We start from the raw sequence: 17,541 nt of genomic DNA, 5'->3' as shown, positions 1-17,541 counted from the left end.
GTTTAGTGGATTATGACCAGCCATCCAAAAAAAAAAAAAAAAAAAAGGAAGAAGTAGAAGAGAAAATATCAGTACATTGTACATAGTAAATATTAGTATTGTTTTGTGAAACTTAGTTGTAGACCCATGTATCTAAACACTCTAAAATTTCCTTTCTTTCTCTCTCTCTTTCTTCCTTCCTTCCTTTCTTTTCTTTCTTTGTTTCTTTCTTCCTTCCTTCCTTTTTCTTTCTTCCTTTCTTTTCTTTCTTTTCTTTCTTATTTCCTTCCTTCTTTTCTTTTCTTTCTTTCTTTCTTCCTTTCTTCTTTTCTTCCTTTTCTTCCTTCCTTTCTTTCTTTTCTTTTCTTCCTTCCTTCCTTCCTTTTCTTTCTTTCTTTTCTTCCTTCCTTCCTTCCTTTCTTTTCTTTCTTCCTTCCTTTCTTTCTTTTCTTCCTTCCTTCCTTTCTTTTCTTTCTTTCTTTTCTTCCTTCCTTCCTTTCTTTTCTTTTTCTTTCTTCCTTCCTTTCTTTTCTTTCTTTCTTTTCTCCCTTCCTTCCTTCCTTTTCTTTCTTTCTTTTCTTTCTTCCTTCCTTCATTCCTTCCTTTCTTTTCTTTTCTTCCTTCCTTCCTTCCTTCCTTCCTTTCTTTTCTTTTCTTCCTTTCTTTTCTTTCTTTCTTTCTTTTCTTCCTTCCTTCCTTTCTTTTCTTTTTCTTTCTTCCTTCCTTTCTTTTCTTTCTTTCTTTTCTCCCTTCTTTCCTTTTCTTTCTTTCTTTTCTTCCTTCCTTCCTTCATTCCTTCTTTTCTTTTCTTTTCTTCCTTCCTTCCTTCCTTCCTTCCTTTCTTTCTTTCTTCCTTCCTTTCTTTTCTTTCTTTCTTTTCTTCCTTCCTTTTCTTTTCTTCCTTCCTTCCTTCCTTCCTTCCTTCCTTCCTTCCTTTCTTTTCTTTCTTTCTTTCTTTCTTTCTTTCTTTCTTTCTTTCTTTTCCTTCATTCCTTCCTTCCTACCTTCCTTCCTTCCTTTGAGAGAGAGAGAGAGAGAGAGAGAGCATGAGTGAGTGGGGTAGGAGCAGAGAGAGAGAGAATCCCAACCAGGCTCCACTCAGCTCAGAGCCTGACTCAGGGCTCAAACTCATGAACTGTGAGATCATGACCTGCGCCAAAATCAAGAGGTGAACACTTAACCAACTGAGCCACCCAGGCACCCCATACTCTGGAAAATGTATTTCTTAATGTGGTCTCTAACAAAATGCTTGAAGACACTCAGCTAGACGGTTTTTAGTTTATCTATCACCCTAATTAGGTCTAGAAATCTGTAAGATAAAAATCTGTCTTGTCTAGAGACAGGACCTGGGCAGGTGGGGAAGACCTAACCACTTGAGTATCAATTATGTCATGTTGGATCACCTACCAGCAATTGCATGGTGTGGCCCCCCCAGGAATAGGAAGTAAGAACCCCAGCCACACAGCTGGCAACCTCTGTCTGCTGCTGTCCTGTCTGCGGTGGGTGATTCAATTACAGAGCCAGGCTGATAAAGATGGAGACAGCTGACTAGTAGCACAGTCTGGAATCTGTTCTGTGCTTCTCATGCTATCCCTGCCAAAGATAGACCACAGAATAAGTGGGTGGGAGTTACATTTCGGGTGTATGCGATTAGGTTTGGTAATGAATAACACCGAGTTCCCAAGGAGCAATGGCTTAGAGACACAAGACAGGAGTTTACTTCTTCCTTCAACAATTGATCTTGATGTGGGCAGTTCTGGGTGCAGAAGGCAGGCGCACGGATCCCCGGGGGGCCCGGGCTCTGGAGGTAAGCAGATTAAGGGCATTTGTCAACTATTTTTATTTGTTTTCATTTTTTTAGTTGATTTCTTTATTTTGAGAGAGAGAGAGAGAGAGAGAGAGAGAGCATGCAAGTGAGGAAGGGGCAGAGAGAGAGAGAGAAGGAGGGAGAGAGAGAGAGGATCCCAAGCAGGCTCCACACCACCAGTGCAGAGCCCGACGCGGGGCTCCAACTCACGAACTGCGAGATCCTGACCTGAGCCAGAATCAGACGTTTCACCGACTGAGCCACCCGGGGTTGCCCCTGCCAACTGCTTTTAAAAAGAGGTTTCCTCAAAGGAACTGAAAACAGGTATTCAAACAAATGCTTGCATATGAACGTTCATAGCAGCACTATCCAGAAGAGCCAAAAGGCAGAAAGAACCCAAATGTCCCTCAACTGATGAGCGGCTGAACGAAATATGGTATAGCCATATCATGCAGCCAGAGGCAGGAATGAACTCCCCCAAAATGCCATCACATGGCTGAACCTTGAAAACGTAATGCTAAACGAAAGAAACCAACCTTAAAGACCACCTATCTGTGTGGTTCCTTTTATACGAAATGTCCGGAAGAGGCCAGTCCATGGGGAACAGAAAGCAGGTTAGTGGTCACCAAGGGGGAATGGGGATTGATGAGTGGTTCTGAAACCGGATAGTGGTGATGGTTTCACAACATGGTGAACGTACTAAGCGCCTCCGAAGCGTCCACTTAAAACGGCTAAAGTGGTCAATTTCCTGTTCTGTGAATTTTAGCTCAATGAGAAAAAAAAAAAAAAAAAAAAAGAAGTGTCCCGGCAGTTAACGTATAGAACTTCTGCCTACGGGTCATTGGCCAGAATTCATTCACGTGACTACTCTTCCCCATCCCCGCCCCCGTCCCTGGCTGCAGGGGGGCCCAGGAAATGTAGTGCCCAGTTATATGGGGGATTTAATTACCAAGAAAGAAGGGGCAAGGAAATATCGGGAGGGACACTTAGCAGTCTCTGCCCCATTGGGACTGCTGGTGGCAATGCTATTCTCAGGAGAAGGAACTGGAGACGTGGCCCCAGGCCTGACACGAGAGGCGAGCAGAACTCAGGGAGGTGGCATGGGACCAGGAGAACACGGGAATGAGAATCCAGAGTGTCCCATTGAGGGCAAGCCACCTTCCGGGCCTCCCTGTGCTCGCATCCGGAATAAGGACGTGAGCACATGATCCGTCTCCAAGGTTCCTTTCCCTCTGATGTTTTTTTAAGAGTGTGTGTTAATGAGTCCACTGTCGGAGTCACATCACACAACTCTCCCTTCCTCCCTTTGTTCTGTCCAGACTGGTGCAGAAAACTGCCCTGAGGCTCATAAACCTGAGAAGAACCTTACATGGTTGTGTCCCTCCCCCACTCCCTGCCCTTCCCCTCCCTTCCACTCTGGCAGAGGGGGCTGTGATTAGGGGGACATGAAGGGGTGGAGGGGGGAGGGAAATGAGGAAATCCACAGACAGGATGACCAGATCCTCGATTTGGGGGCTGGCAGAGCCAGTCCTAGGGTTCAGAGGCAGGACAGTGACTGCAGGTGGCAGCCAGTGGAAGGAGAAAGTTTCCAGAAACCACACCGGAGGCTTCACGAGCAGGCACTCAAGCTGCCCTGTCCACTCCGGGCGGCAGGGACAGGCTGCTCCCATTTTATGCAAACCCCCCCCCCCCCCCACCCCGTGCAGAGCGAATGCTATTTGGGAACACATTTCCCTTCCCTGCCCTGCTCACTCTTCTTTGTCGGAATGAACATGCCCATGGGGAGGAAAATGCATGGTGAGGTCCACTCACCCCCTGGGTAACTTGGGAACTGAAGGTCCTGCATGGGTCCCCGTTCCAGGCAGGGGCCCGGGGGCCGCCGGCAACAGGACGGTGCCAGTAAGACCTGAGTTCAGAACCTGGCTCTGCCAGTTACTAGGCCTACGGACCCCAACTCAGAAGTTTATCCCCCTGAGCGTCAATTTCCAACGCGTATGAGGATTCCACCCACGATGTCGGCCATGTGCTCTGTGTATTGTTAACAGCAGTTGGCGTATGCAGGAGACCGAGGCCACATGTGAGCCCTGCTCTCCTCACCTCCCTGCTCAGAGAGGCCCCGGTGCATCCCGCAGGCACCCTGCTGCGGAGTTTGGCTCCTTCGTGCCGGGGCTCACGCTTGGTGTTGGGAGATGCAGAGAAGGACACGGGGGTTTAAACCCTGAGCTGGTGGCAAGATCCCTCCCTGGACCCGCTGTCTTTGGCTCACACCAGCCCGGACAGCCTGCATTTCACTTGGGAGTGTCTTTGATGAGCCTATACCCATCTCCCCAGCTGCTTGGGCCGGAGCCCCTGGCCCCAGGCCTGCCTCGGAGGCCCACCCTCTCCCGCCTCCCCTTCCTCTTGTGCGCAGCGCCTCTGCGCTAGCCAAACGACACCCCTGCTTGCCCTGCCTTCGGATTCCCTTCCCCACCTTCTGGAATCCCTTCGCATCGAACAAAACTCTCTCCAAGACCTGGCACTTCCAACGAAGCCTTTTCTGATCTCTACGACTGGAAGTGGTTCTTTTCTGCCTGTCTCTCCTAGCCACCTTTTATCGGGGGAGAGTGGACTCACCCCCTTCCCATCATCCAGTCCCACTTGGGCTTGTCTTACCCACGGCTGAAGCTCTTGGAGGGTTAAAACTGCTTTTCATACATGTTTACACCCCCGGCGTCGTGCTTAATGTAATGTCCTGCAAATACTAGGTACTCTAGATGTGTTTAGTGAGTGGATGCCCCCTACGCACCTTTCCTTATGGACTAAATTTTGAGCTGTAGTCATCATGGCCATTGCGTGACTAGTTTTTTTATTTGTTCAGTTATTCCTTCATCCATTGGTTTATCTACTTGTCCTAACACCACCAAGCAAGGTGCCAGGCATCAGAACGGGAAGATCAAGAAGGCACATTCTGGGTGGCTCAGCTGGTCAAGCATCTGACTTCAGCACAGGTCACGATCTCACGGGTTCTTGGGTGCGAGCCCCGAGTCAGGCTCTGCGCTGACAGCTCGGAGCCAGGAGCCTGCTTCGGATCCTGGGTCTCCCTGTCTCTCTGCCTCTCCCCTGCTCACGAGCTCTCTCTCTCTCAACAATAAATAAACATTAAAAAAAAAAAAGAAGAAGGCATATTCTGATGGAGAGAGACAGACACATATAAAAAAAAAATAGTTGTGCCCAGCACATCTATGGGAATGCGTCACCACACTCCCATCATAAAGCCAGAAAAACAGTTTGGTTTGCAGAGGAATGGATCACAAAACATCTCAGATTCTTGCTTGAAGGAATAAACTTTCTCAGAAGGTTTTTGCAGGTGACACTCCTTGTACATCATGGCGTGGGTCATAAACCCTCCTCAGTTTAGTTGCACAATCACATAAGAAGGGGTTTGGGGGCGCCTGGGTGGCTCAGTCGGTCGGGCATCCGACCTCGGTTCAGGTCATGATCTCGCGGTCCGTGGGTTCAAGCCCCGCATCGGGCTCTGTGCTGACAGCTCAGAGCCTGGAGGCTGCTTCAGATTCTGTGTCCCCCCTCTATCTCTGCCCCTCCCCTGCTCATCCACTCTGTCTCGTTCTCTCTCTCAAAGATAAATAAACATTAAAAACAATTTTTTTTAAAAAAAGAAGGCGTCCGAGATGTTTGCCCTCAGCATCTTATCCAGAGAACTCCTGGAGCTTTGACTTGTTGCTATCTACCACTGTTTTCGGTGAGCATTTGAAAGTCCCCTCCAGACCAGTGATCGCCCCATCTCTAGGCCTAGAAGTGCTCCTTAGAGCACTAAGGAGTCCTGCTGTCCTCCTCAGCCAGCAGCAGAGACCCAGGCCGACATCCGGGTGCTGCACATCTAGGGAAAGCAAGAAATACACGGGTCAGTATTTGTTGGATGTTGGAGAGCGAAAAGGCACTTGGTATCTGGGAAGGCATGAAGGGGAAAAAAGCAAAGCGAGGCAAACCAGCATGGCAGATTTGAGAGACAGCGCCCCCTCCCGGTCCTGCGTGAGCCCCCCCCACCCCCAAAGCAATGACGCTCCCGCGACAGAGCGTGATTACCCAGGGCTGGTTACCTGGTTCTCCTGGCTGGTTGGGTGAAGCTATGCTGAACGCGTGGCCTGTTCTTTCAGGGTCGAGTGACAGTTGATCGAGTGCAAGAGAGGATATTCTCAAGCCGTGTGGGTAGTGTGTGCAGAGAGGCTCAGCTGCCTGAAGGGACCGAACGGGGAAAAGGGTGTCAAGGGCTCACCTTGCTCCATCAAGGTCTTTGAATTTTAATGGGGTGCTTCCTAGAAGTTGGACTCTTCCCCAACCGGCCCCACCCAAAAGCTTGTCCTTGTGGTAACGTACGCCTTTCCCCACCCCACCTTCCCTCGCCTTCCAGGACCTTAGGTCCCCTCTTCTGTCTTCCAGCTTTAGAACCCCAGAGTATCAACTGGCAGGTGACCTCCAACCGGCAGGCACATCGCACAGACAGGTTCTCCGGCCAGCAGCTCACCGTGCGCAGAGGCCAACCCTTCAGCTTCTCTATGAACTTGAACCGAAGTCTTGACAGTGGAGACAGTCTGGGCTTCATAGCCTCCACAGGTACCTACTTCCCGCTCCCACACACAGGCCTAGAACGGCCCTTGGGGCTGTGCTTCCAAGGGTTCGGTGGTGTCACACTGGGCCACTAGGCTCTGGGTCCTAACCCCGCTCTGCCACTGATACTTGGTGTGACCTTGGGCAAGCCTCTGCTGGTCTTTGAGCCCAAGAGTCCTATTCTTCAAATCAAGAGAGATTTGGCCTAGCTGCTCTCTGTCGTTGCTTTCAGGGCTCTTCTGTGGTGCTTCGGGGGATGACGTCCCCCTCCAAAGCACCCCTGTGGTTAGGTTGGAATCTGATCGCTCCCCACTGTCTGGCCAGCTGTTTTCATTGCCCTCTGTCTTCTTCTACAGGGCCTTACCCCTCAGAGTCGGCCAGGACAAAGGCTGTGTTTCCACTCTCCGGTGGGATAAGTCGTGGTGGCTGGAGCGCACAGCTCGTGTCCAACAAGGACAATGTTCTGACCATCTCCATCTCTAGTCCTGCCAATGCGCCCATCGGATGGTACACGCTGAGCACCCAGATCTCCTCCCAGGGCAATGACTTCGTTCAGAAACTTGGGACGTTCATACTGCTCTTTAACCCATGGGTGCAAGGTAGGCATCCAACCAGCCACACGCCTAGCCATCAGCTAAGCAACACCGATGGAAAGGAGATGGGGGGATGATTTTTATAGGCTCAAGTTTGAGTAGCAGGAGTGCGTGGGATATGGAAATAGCATAGAAGCCAGAAGTCAGAAGTCACGGATTTTCATCCCAACTCCACCACCTAATCAGCTCTGTAAGTCTGGGCAGTGGCTCTATCCTTCTGAGCCTCAAATTCCTTACCATTACATGGAAATCCTGCTGTCGCCTCCCGGGCTACTGTGGGGACCCCATGAGCTTTTACAAAGCGCGTCACGTGGTGTAACTATAAAAAAACAATGGCCACAGTATAATTCTACAGCATGGAGGCCGCTTCTTGCCCGAAGGAGCAAGTATCTCCCTCCTAGGGTCTCATTTTCTGCCCTCCAGGTCATTTCAGGTTCTCTTACAAGTTTATAGTTCCCACAATATGAGTTGGAAACATTAGAGCTCACAGGCTTCGTTCCTCGGTGGAGGTTGGGGGACGGGCTGCAGGTGTGGCCTGCTCCAGCCACCAGGCCGGCCCTCAGGAATGGGAGAACGGGTCTCTATAGTCCTCTGTAGGAGTCTAGTTCCTGGGATCTGACTTTTGTGTCAAACAGAGGATGGTGTCTTTATGAGCAACCACGCGGAGAGAGAGGAGTACGTTCAGGAAGATGCCGGCATCATCTATGTGGGGAGCACAAATCGAATTGGCATGGTCGGCTGGAACTTCGGGCAGGTAAAAGGGTCTTAAGAAGCTCTGTGGCAGTCCCAGCGGAGAGGCAGAAGTTCCCAAACCTGCCTACCTGCCTGCCCTTCTAGTCATACATGTACTCGTTCAGAAGACATTTATTGACCAGCCACTGTGTGCCAGGCCCCAGCCGCGCACTCGAGACACGGAAGGTGGAGAAAAGCACATTTTCTGTCTCTCTGAGGGGGACACAGTCTAGGGGGGCAAAACGAATATACAGCTAAATCAATACACTGAGGAATTATTGGTGTCATGACAGACGAATGAGGATAAGACCTAGGAGAGACGCTCAGGTTAACCACACACTTTCTGTTAATCGTAATTCTGCATAAGAATACGACGAAACTTCCCTAGTGTGAACATTTGGCCTCTCAAAGCCGTAGCCTCTTGGTCCTTCGTTACTGTGACCCCCCCCCCACCCCGACCCCCCCCAATCTGAGTCCACAGAGTTCTCAGCTGTGCTCAGCCTAGTTAGATGTTGGCCCTTTGGGTCGAATTGCGTTGGAAGGAAGACAAAAGGGGGAAAAAAATGTATAAGGGCATACAGTGCACCCAGGGGTGGAAGGCAGGCTGATTTTGACGGCATGGTCTGGAAAAACCTCTCTGAGGAAGGAACTTTTAATCAGAAACCTGAGAAAGGGAAGGGAGCCAGATAGATATCTTGGAGAAACACATCAGAGGCAAAAGAACAGCACACACAAAGCACCTAAGGCAGGAGAGAGCGAGGCCTTCTCTGTTTGAGAAGCAGTGACAACAAATAAGTCTTATTTGGGGAACACGGCTTCAAAATCTTTTAGTGAGATATTTTATCTTTATAACTAGTTCCCCGGAGTCTAAAGACTATGCTCAAAATCATAGTCAGAGCCAGATGGAAACTTTGGGATGAGCTTGGCCCGATCCCCTGTCGTACAGATGGGGAAATCGAGGCCCAGGCAGGCTAAGTGATTTGCTCCCCGGGCCATGACAGTGAGGGGGTCTCGTCCCCTCTCGGGACCTCGGCATGGGACCTCGTGCATGGCGAGGGCTCCGGACGAGTTTGCAGGTTAGAGGCTGGCGAGGTGGCTGCTCCTAGAGAGCTCCGTGTCCCAGAGGCCACGGAGCAAAAGGGCCCGAGTCATTCCTGTGGTTCCCACCAGTATGTAGCTCCTGTACCCTTCAATAGTGAACGCTGCTTGTCATTTGTCTCATCGTAACGGATGGTCCCATTTGGAACAGTTTGAAGAAGGCATCCTGGACATTTGCCTCTCAATCCTGGATCACAGCCTGAATTTCCGTCGGGACCCTGCTACCGATGTGGCCCACAGAAGCGACCCCAAATACGTCGGCCGAGTGCTGAGTGCCATGGTGAGTGACAGGAGAACCATAATAACTCGTGGCTCCCATAGATCAAACCCAACTATGGGTTAGTCACCTGCGTCCTTTACACCTGTCATTGAAGACTCACAAAATCTAGTTGGTGGCTATAACCACCCCATTTGGCACATATGGAGGATAGATGGGGAAACCCAAGTGGGAACCGAAGTGGGAACCCATGGGGGAACCAAAGTGACTTGCTCACAGCACACAGCCTGAGTCAAACCAGAACAAGTCTGCAAGCTGCCTGCCCACGGCCTCTGGCATTCACTCAGTTCTTCCACGTGGAAGACCTGTGCCCCCTCCCCAAACACACACACACACACACACACACACACACAGGCTGGATCCTGGAGGACTCTCTCTCTCTTAGGTACTGGCTGTGTAGAGAAAGCGTCCATTAGAAAGGGTCCAAACATGGAGTCAATCTGCTCAAAAGTTACCAGTTAAAAAGCTGAAAGTTGGGGCGCCTGGGCGGCATCCGACTTCGGCTCAGGTCACGATCTCACGGTGTGTGAGTTCGAGCCCCATGTCGGGAGTGGTGCTCACAGCTCAGAGCCTGGAGCCTGCTTCAGATTCTGTGTCTCCCCCCCTCTCTCTCTCTCTCTCTCCCTCTCTTTCTCAAAAATAAACATTAAAAAAAATTTTTTTTAAAAGCTGAAAGCTAAAGAGCTCTTGAACGTTAATCCTCTGAAACTAATTGCCCAGAAGGTGTCCCCCTTTCTGGTTGTTGTTAATGGACGAGGCATTCCTGGTCTCTACTTTTGAGTTGGAGCCTGAGTTAATGAGCTCGTTACGTTGTTAGAAATTGGAACCGTCTTCTGACTGCTTACTAACCAAAGGGCTTCCTGCAAGGGCATGGAGTCTAAAACGGAGCCTTGCAGGAAAGGAGAGGGGAGGCCCAGGGAGTATGGAGGCGGTGGGCTAGAACCAGGGAAGTGGGGCCTGGGCTGAGCTTTGAAAGCCAAGTGGCGCGGGAGGGGTGGGACGGAGCTGAGGCCCAGGTTAAGGGAGGCTGAGCCTCACAGGCCCAGGAGAGGGTGGGTGAGGCCAGCCGGCTCTGACAGCTGCTGACTCACTCTGACCCTGGGGACAAAGCACCGTACCTCGGTGCCAAGTTCCTCAGCTGCACCTCCCTGCCGCTCTCTCCAGACCTCCTCGTCGGGCTGGGCTTTGAGCTAATTATGGCCTGCGCAGTGCTTTGAGATGCTCTGTTTTCAGCTGGAGATGACCCTGCTGATTACCACTCCGGTGGCTGCGGCGGGGGTACCTGTGACTCAGGAGATGGGCTGGGCCGTGCAATCTTCCATCTTGGAGGAGGCCCGTCTTGCCTGATTCCACGATTATAGCCCAGGCCTTCCCGGAAGCTGGGCAGAAGAGCACATCCCTCATACGGAGGGGCTGCGGGAGGCTGGGTGAAGATCCTTCTGGGTCCAGACTATCTGTTCTCACCGGTCTTGCCACTCGCGGAGCCCCACAAAGAGAGGGAGCAGGCCTCGCAGCCTCGATGGTTGGGTTAAATGCCTGTCAAAGTTTCCTAAACTTCGAACACTTGGGCTGCTGGAAGTCATTTGTTTCTAACTTTCCCTGTAGGGGAAGGAAGGTGAAGAGCCAAGGCCCAGAGAGGTTGAATGGCCTGCCCCTAGTCACCCAGCTGACAAGTGGCAAAGTTGGCCTTATAACTTGGTTTCTCCTTTCTTTCTCTTTTAACTTTTCTGTCATGGAAAAGCCCAGACCTTCGCAAAAGTAGAGGAAAGAGTAAACTGAACTCCCGTGGACCCACCCCCAGCTTCAGTAGTTACTTTACCCAAGGCCAGTCTTGTGTCATCTCTGACCCCCTCCTTTACAGATTGTTTGAGGACATCATTTCATTCGTAAAGACTTCAATATGTGTCTCTAAAAGACAATGGAACTCCGGTCTCTTGATTCCTAATCGGGTGCCCTGTTCACATTGCATCTTGCTTGTTACTTCCCCAAGAATCACGTCTTAAGTTGAATGAATGAATGAATGAATGAATGAAGTGAATGAATGAAAAGCAATATTCCATCTTTATACGTTCCAAGAAGAAGTTGGCTGCTTCATAGACTTCCAAGTCAGACATCAACGACAGTCCCTGAGTTCTGGCAGGCTGGGGTACTGACTCTGCCTTGCCACTGAAAAGCCGTGGAGCCTCAGTTGGCCATGTGAGTCCGCTCACAGGATTGATAGATGGGTCATGGGCCATCGATCATGGCCCAAAGCACTTTTAAATTGCTAAACTGTTCCGTGCCCCTAGAGGATCGCTATTACAATGATCATCCCCAAATCAGCCAGAAAGACACAGAGAAACCACTTGACCATCTCCCCGGTTTCCTTCCTCATCTCCCCGCCTTGTCCCCTGAACTCTACGCTGGTTCATGTGGGGTTTTTCCTGCCCAGGTCAACGGCAATGATGACAACGGTGTGATCTCTGGGAATTGGAGCGGCAGCTACACGGGTGGCCGGGACCCACGGAACTGGAATGGCAGCGTGGAGATCCTCAAGGAGTGGAAAAGGTCTGGCTTCAGGCCAGTCCGATATGGCCAGTGCTGGGTCTTTGCTGGGACCCTCAACACAGGTACTCTGCGTCGGTGGGCCGCAGTAGGGGCCCCCAGGAGGGTCATTTCCACAGCAGCCTGGGTCCTCATACGGCCCCCTTGACTTGCAGTGCTGCGGTCTTTCGGGATTCCCTCCCGGGTGGTCACCAACTTCAACTCGGCTCATGACACAGACCGAAACCTCAGTGTGGACGTGTACTATGACGCCTATGGGAGACCCATGGACAAGGGCAGTGATAGCGTGTGGTGAGTAGTTGACCCTTTCTGAGCACCAGCCCTGAGCAGCTTCTGGGACCCAGTTCCCAACAGGAGCTGGGAGGCAAGTTAACGCATCGACACAAGCTTTAGAATGGAGACATGGGCAGTGCTGATTAGACGTCTAGGAAGATCCAAAACACCCCTTCCCAGGGTCCTGGGAAGTCTGGCGGTCCACCTCCCTGCCTTCAGATGAAGGCTCTGATACCAGTGAAAGCCAATGGCTCACGGGCTGTGCGCAATCGCCCTGAATTTACAGGGCCCATTAGACCCTCTGTACTTCAGAACGGTAAATGCTGAAACTATTGATTTTCCGTTGATAAATATAAATTTACCTTATTTCAGGCGACTCGTATGACTTAAGGGCTTTCTTAAAGGAAAGCAACACATTTTCTCTTACGCATATGTACTTTTCGTGTACCTGGATCGATACGATAAAAAGCTAGTTTATTCTGGATTCCAGCTGAATATAAGAAGCTTGGTATGTAATTGAACATATACATTTCTAACCGTATATATGGCATGTGCACGTGTATCTATACATACACATACACATGTAATGTATAATAGATGGGCCCCGGAGGCAGGCTATATAAAACTTATAGACATAGACCTATGACTTCATACGGCAATATATATACGTGCAATAAATATTATTACAGCTATCTGAGATTGTGCAGTAAGCCAAGTTATTACCAAATGGCAACTGAAAATAATTATGTCTATATCTGTACATACACGTAGATATCTCTGTGCCGATATATGCAAAGAACTACAGGCCTATGTCGATAATCTACTGTTTTAATCCATTTCAAAGGCTATCCCCCCCACACACACACAATCCCTCACATGCGTGCATATGGCTAGATAACCTGATGCCATCTATTTCCAGACGTTCAATTCTGAGACAGTCTTATAAAATATTCCCTGTTACTTAATATTCTCAGAAGAGGGAGGTCCAGCTTTTCTGAAATGCTCTTAGTGCAACCGATTTAATGAGTCAAAGGGGACTAAATACTAATGGGAAAAGTTGTTCAGACAAATCAACAACAACCCCCACACCAACAACGGAACTGGGTAATATCAATATCCCCTCGCCTCGGAAGGAGAGTAAAGCTTATGTAGCTCACCCAAGGTCACGTGGATTCCAGGGAGTAATGAGGGAGAGAAAGCTCATTTCAGGATGTCCTTTCTTGATCTGTGCACGTACAACTTCCTCTCTAATGGCATTGCTGCTTTAGCAAGATTTTGTTTTCCAGCTTCTCGTAAGTGGGTACCTTTTCTTCTCCCTGGTTTCTTCTCCCTGGTTTTCTTCTCCTTTTTGTTGTTGTGTCCAAAATCCCACCGCAACCTGTTTTCATCACTGGGGCAATGTCATTCCTGGCCTTGGTTTCCTTCACAAGAGTTGATGCTCGGCCCAATACCATTTGGGAGGGGAGGTCCCATTGGGCACAACCCTTCTGTGATTGTCCTACATGCTAGGAACCTCAGAGGGACCAGAGAGCTCGAGACTCGGTCCCTCTGCTGCTGTCAGAAGACAGGGAAGGGGCAAGCCATTAGTCAAGACCCTTTAGCGACACAGGATGGTGTGTGGTATGCCAGGGAAACACATCAGATGGCAAGCACCGTGGGAGCTCGGGAAAGGAGGCCTCAAGGAAGGCTTCCTGAGAACAGAAATGTGGGGCCTTTAAGCTGAATTTGCAATTAGGATCCAGCTCTCTTGGTTACTGGTCCACACTACCACACCACATTAGCTTTATAATTCAGTCCAGATGCGACCATCTTAGGACAAGCATGGGCCCCTGGAGGCATTCCAGGGTGTCTCTGCTGTCTTTTTGCGGGGGGGGGGGGGGCGGCCTTGTTGGAGGGTGTCAGGCCCCAAAAGCTCTGATTCTTGCTGGGGGTCTCCTCATCCCTCACCCCTCACCCTCTCACCTCCCACCAGCTTCTTCTGAAGTTTCCTCAGAGAGCAGTGGCAACCAGGGGTCCCTCCCCACCCCACTCCCTACCGGTTGCTGGTGGGGACTGGTTGATAGAAGGACAGGGAGGCCTGAGTCTTGGTTCCAGCCCCGCTAGCATCTTGCCCGAGGACTTTCGGTAAGCTACCTCATCTTTCTGGTTCCACGCTTATCCATCAGTGACATACGAGGGTTGGCCCCAGACTAACGCTCCCTTAAGACTCTCACTGGCTTTCGTTGTTTCGATTCCCTGCAACTCCGGCTCACCCCACTTTTTGTCTCCCTTCCCAAGGGACCCATGCTGTCCCTTCTGTGCAGATGCCACCTGGGGGGGGGGGGCGGGGAGGGAGAGAAACCACAAGTCATCCTCTGCCTGGAGGGACTTCGCTAACCTCTTAGTAGAAGGATAGTCTGGGTTTGGACAGAAAAACCTTGATCCGAATCTCTGCGGGTTGCAAATGTTGAAAGCCTGGAGAACCTTGCTCAGATCTGCCTCAGGTAATAAATAGAAGGTAGGGATCAAGTGAGGTGAAATGGCCAATAGTGCCTGATAATGACTGCAGCGACGAATAGCCTGTTGAGCAATCGCTGCTTACCGGACACTTCTCTCGGGCCCCACACGGGGTCTTCAGGAACAATGAGGTAGGGCGGTATCGTCATCACCCCCCGTTCTGGAGTCAAGGAAACTGAGACACAGAGTCACCCCCCCCTGCCCAGGGCACATAACCAGCAAACGGTGGAGGTGGGATTCGGAACCCAGGCAACTTGGTACCAGAGACATGCCAGAGAACATTGTTATTATTCCTGATTAATGTTACCTTGAGCAATCGAACCCTGCTGTCTCTGAGATTTTCCCGGTTTGGCTGGATGCCAAGCAGGGCTGCGGTGAGGTTGGGTGCCGTCCAACCCGTGCAGATGGAGGGGCCGGGTTCTTTGATTCACACTTCCGTGGCAGATGGCTCTTCTCTGGGAGACTGAACGCTCTCTCTCGGGCCCGGCACCTGGGTGACTCAGTCAGCTAAGTGTCTGACTCTTGATCTCAGCTCAGGTCAGGATCTCGCGGTTCGGTTGGTGAGATCGAGCCCTGAGTCCGGCTCGGCGCTGATAACCAGGGGCCTGCTTGAGATTCTTTCCCTCTCTCTCTGGCCCTCTCCCACTGGTGCACTGTCTCTCTCTCTCTCTCTCTCCCTCTCTCTCTCTGTCTCAAAATTAAAAACTAAACATCTTTTAAAAAGACTAAACGCTATCTCATGGGCTCAGTGAGGGGAAATGGCTTGCCCGAAGTCCAACTGTGAATTCGGGTCCAAGTGAGGGGTGGAACACAGATCCCTGTCAAAGGGACTCTCCCGAGTCAGAGAACCTTAGGAGACTGGAAGGATCTTGGGGAGGGACATGCTGATTCCGTACATGAGAAAACAAAGGCCCGGAGAGAAGTAAGAGAGACATTCAGCCTCTCTAAATTAAAGTGTATGACTTTACATAGGTTCCTTAACTTTTTTGTGCCTCAGTTTCCCATCTGCAAAACGAAGGGCTAGGCCGGGGGACCTCAGCAATTTCTTCCAGATCTTTCTTCAAATCACATTAACTGCATCCAGTGGGGTAGGTTTTCTTCCAAGCCATGCTGCTCATGCCAGTGGTTCGGCTTAAGAGGGACAGGGTTCTGGAGTATTCGCTTCTCGAGAATCAGGCTCCTCTGGGGGTGGGGGCAGGGAGCTTAGTTTGAGATGCTTCTTTCATTCGGCTCCTTTCCCAGCCACTGTAGAGGAGGCCTGTGGGGCCTTGTTCTGTCACTGAACGCTAAGCAAAAGATTTGGAACAAGTATGGCCAAGGTTATCGTTCCCTTGACATCTCTGGCCTGTTTTCCTTATTCGCCTGACTCGAGTCCCCAATTTCTGGAGTCACAGACCTGACTCCACTTGCAGACTTTATATAGCTCTGAGATAGAAGGCACGTGGGGCCCGCCCTGCCCGGTCACAGGGAGGTAGAGTTGCCCAGTTCTGGGGCAGAGCTGTTGGCAACCACACCTCAGCCTGTTAGCTGGCTCGTGATGCAATCTCTCCATGGCTACCGGCCTCCACGAACACGCGGCCGCCCCAACGCGCCTCGCTCACACTTGCGGCGAGGAAACCAAGGCTCCCAGAATGGCCCGGGCCCCGGAAAACACGATGAAGTGCGTCCCCCGTGCCAGGCCCTGCCCGGGGCCCGGGGCCCCAAGAGGAGCGAGACGCAGGCACTGGGCCAGAGGAGCTCGCGGCTGCGTAAGGAGACTGGCAGGTGTGGAGGAGAAAAGGCCAAAAAACCGCATCCTGAGCGAGATTCAGAGACAGCCCAGACGTGCGGCCGGCACTGGCTCCCCGCATCAGGAAAAGACTTTTTGGAGGAGGTTGTGTCTGGACTGCTTTGAGGACAAATGGGAGTCTACCAGGGGAAGGGAGAGGGCTTTGGGGGTTCCTTTCTAGATGGGGTCTCCTGACCCCATGAATTCAGCAGAAGGCAGATGCCGTCTCTAAGGCAATGGTTTATAAACTTCCAAGATTATATTAGAACCGACTTAGGTGGGGGGGTGGGGGTAGATAGGGGAATTCGCATCTTTTAGTAAACGCCTCAGGTAGTTCTAACACCTGCAGTGTGTCTTTTCTTGAGCCCCCCCCCCCCCTCCTGAAACCCCTCGAGAGACAGGCACATGCATCCCAAATAATCGTGCGTAAAGTCCTGGCTTCCAAATGCGGGAGGGACCAGGATGTAATCTGTTATCTGCTCTTAAATTCCCGCCCTGCAAATAAATATTAAAATCCAGCGACTTATCAATTTTTGATACAAACCCGCCCTTCCCCTAGGGTTCTCTGCCAGGAAGTAGACGAACGCGAAACTTGGTGTTCCTACTGCTTTCCCATCCCTGTCCCGTCCCTTGATCACCTCACACCCCCTGCTTTCTCCTGGGCGAACTCTCACTGATCTTGGAGGCCCGTTCCAAAAGACTTATGGATCTTCCTAGCAATCCTTTCTATGATGACCCTTTCTCCCCCCCAGTTACAGGCAGTTTCAGAATAAAGAAATGCAAGCCATCTGTAGTCCCACTGTTCACATACTTTGAGTAGTTGATCGTTTTCCAGCCAATCTTTCCTCCATCAGTTGTTTATGGAATTGGGATTATACATTTTACGAGGCAGGGTACAAGACGGAGCGTATCACAGATGCATCCTCCTTTTTTCCGCACCTGGAAACGAACCTCGCTGTTTTGTTTGTTTTCTATTTTATTTGTTTACATTTATTTACTTCTGATAGGAAGAGGGAGACAGAGCACTAGTAGGGGAGGGGCAGAGAGAGAGGGAGACACAGAATCCGAAGCAGGCTCCAGGCTCCGAGCGGTCAGCACAGAGCCCGACGCGGGGCTCAAACTCACGAACTGTGAGATCATGACCCGAGCTGAAGTCGGATGCTCAACCGACTGAGCCACCCGGGCGCCCCCTGTTTGTTTGTTTTAAAGTCCTGGGCTTTCGCCCAAACATTACATGATGAGCATTTTCCCTGTCCTTAAATAATCTCCAAAATAAGGTTTTGAGCGTGTCAAATTCCACTGTATGGTTGAACCATTATTTCTTTTCCTACCTTTGCTATTACTATAATCCCTATTCCCTAGGTTACCT

The 17,541-nt window shown here is 50.7% G+C and overlaps 1 protein-coding gene across 1 annotated transcript in view; it reads left to right on the top strand.

Annotated features, from left to right (window-relative positions):
* The window catches only part of TGM3 (transglutaminase 3), a 39,005-nt gene that overhangs the window by 5,303 nt on the left and 16,161 nt on the right, over window positions 1-17,541 (top strand). Inside the window, exons 2-7 of the mRNA XM_058685103.1 lie at window positions 6,224-6,397; window positions 6,748-6,990; window positions 7,620-7,738; window positions 8,966-9,094; window positions 11,523-11,700; window positions 11,791-11,926. Coding sequence (XP_058541086.1) covers window positions 6,224-6,397; window positions 6,748-6,990; window positions 7,620-7,738; window positions 8,966-9,094; window positions 11,523-11,700; window positions 11,791-11,926 — 979 coding nt within the window. The remainder of the gene's footprint in view (window positions 1-6,223; window positions 6,398-6,747; window positions 6,991-7,619; window positions 7,739-8,965; window positions 9,095-11,522; window positions 11,701-11,790; window positions 11,927-17,541) is intronic.

This window comes from Neofelis nebulosa, chromosome 9, assembly GCF_028018385.1.
Source record: "Neofelis nebulosa isolate mNeoNeb1 chromosome 9, mNeoNeb1.pri, whole genome shotgun sequence".
Taxonomy (NCBI): domain Eukaryota; kingdom Metazoa; phylum Chordata; class Mammalia; order Carnivora; family Felidae; genus Neofelis; species Neofelis nebulosa.
The sequence above is the reverse complement of the archived record's forward strand: the minus strand, read 5'-3'. Positions and strand labels throughout refer to the sequence as shown.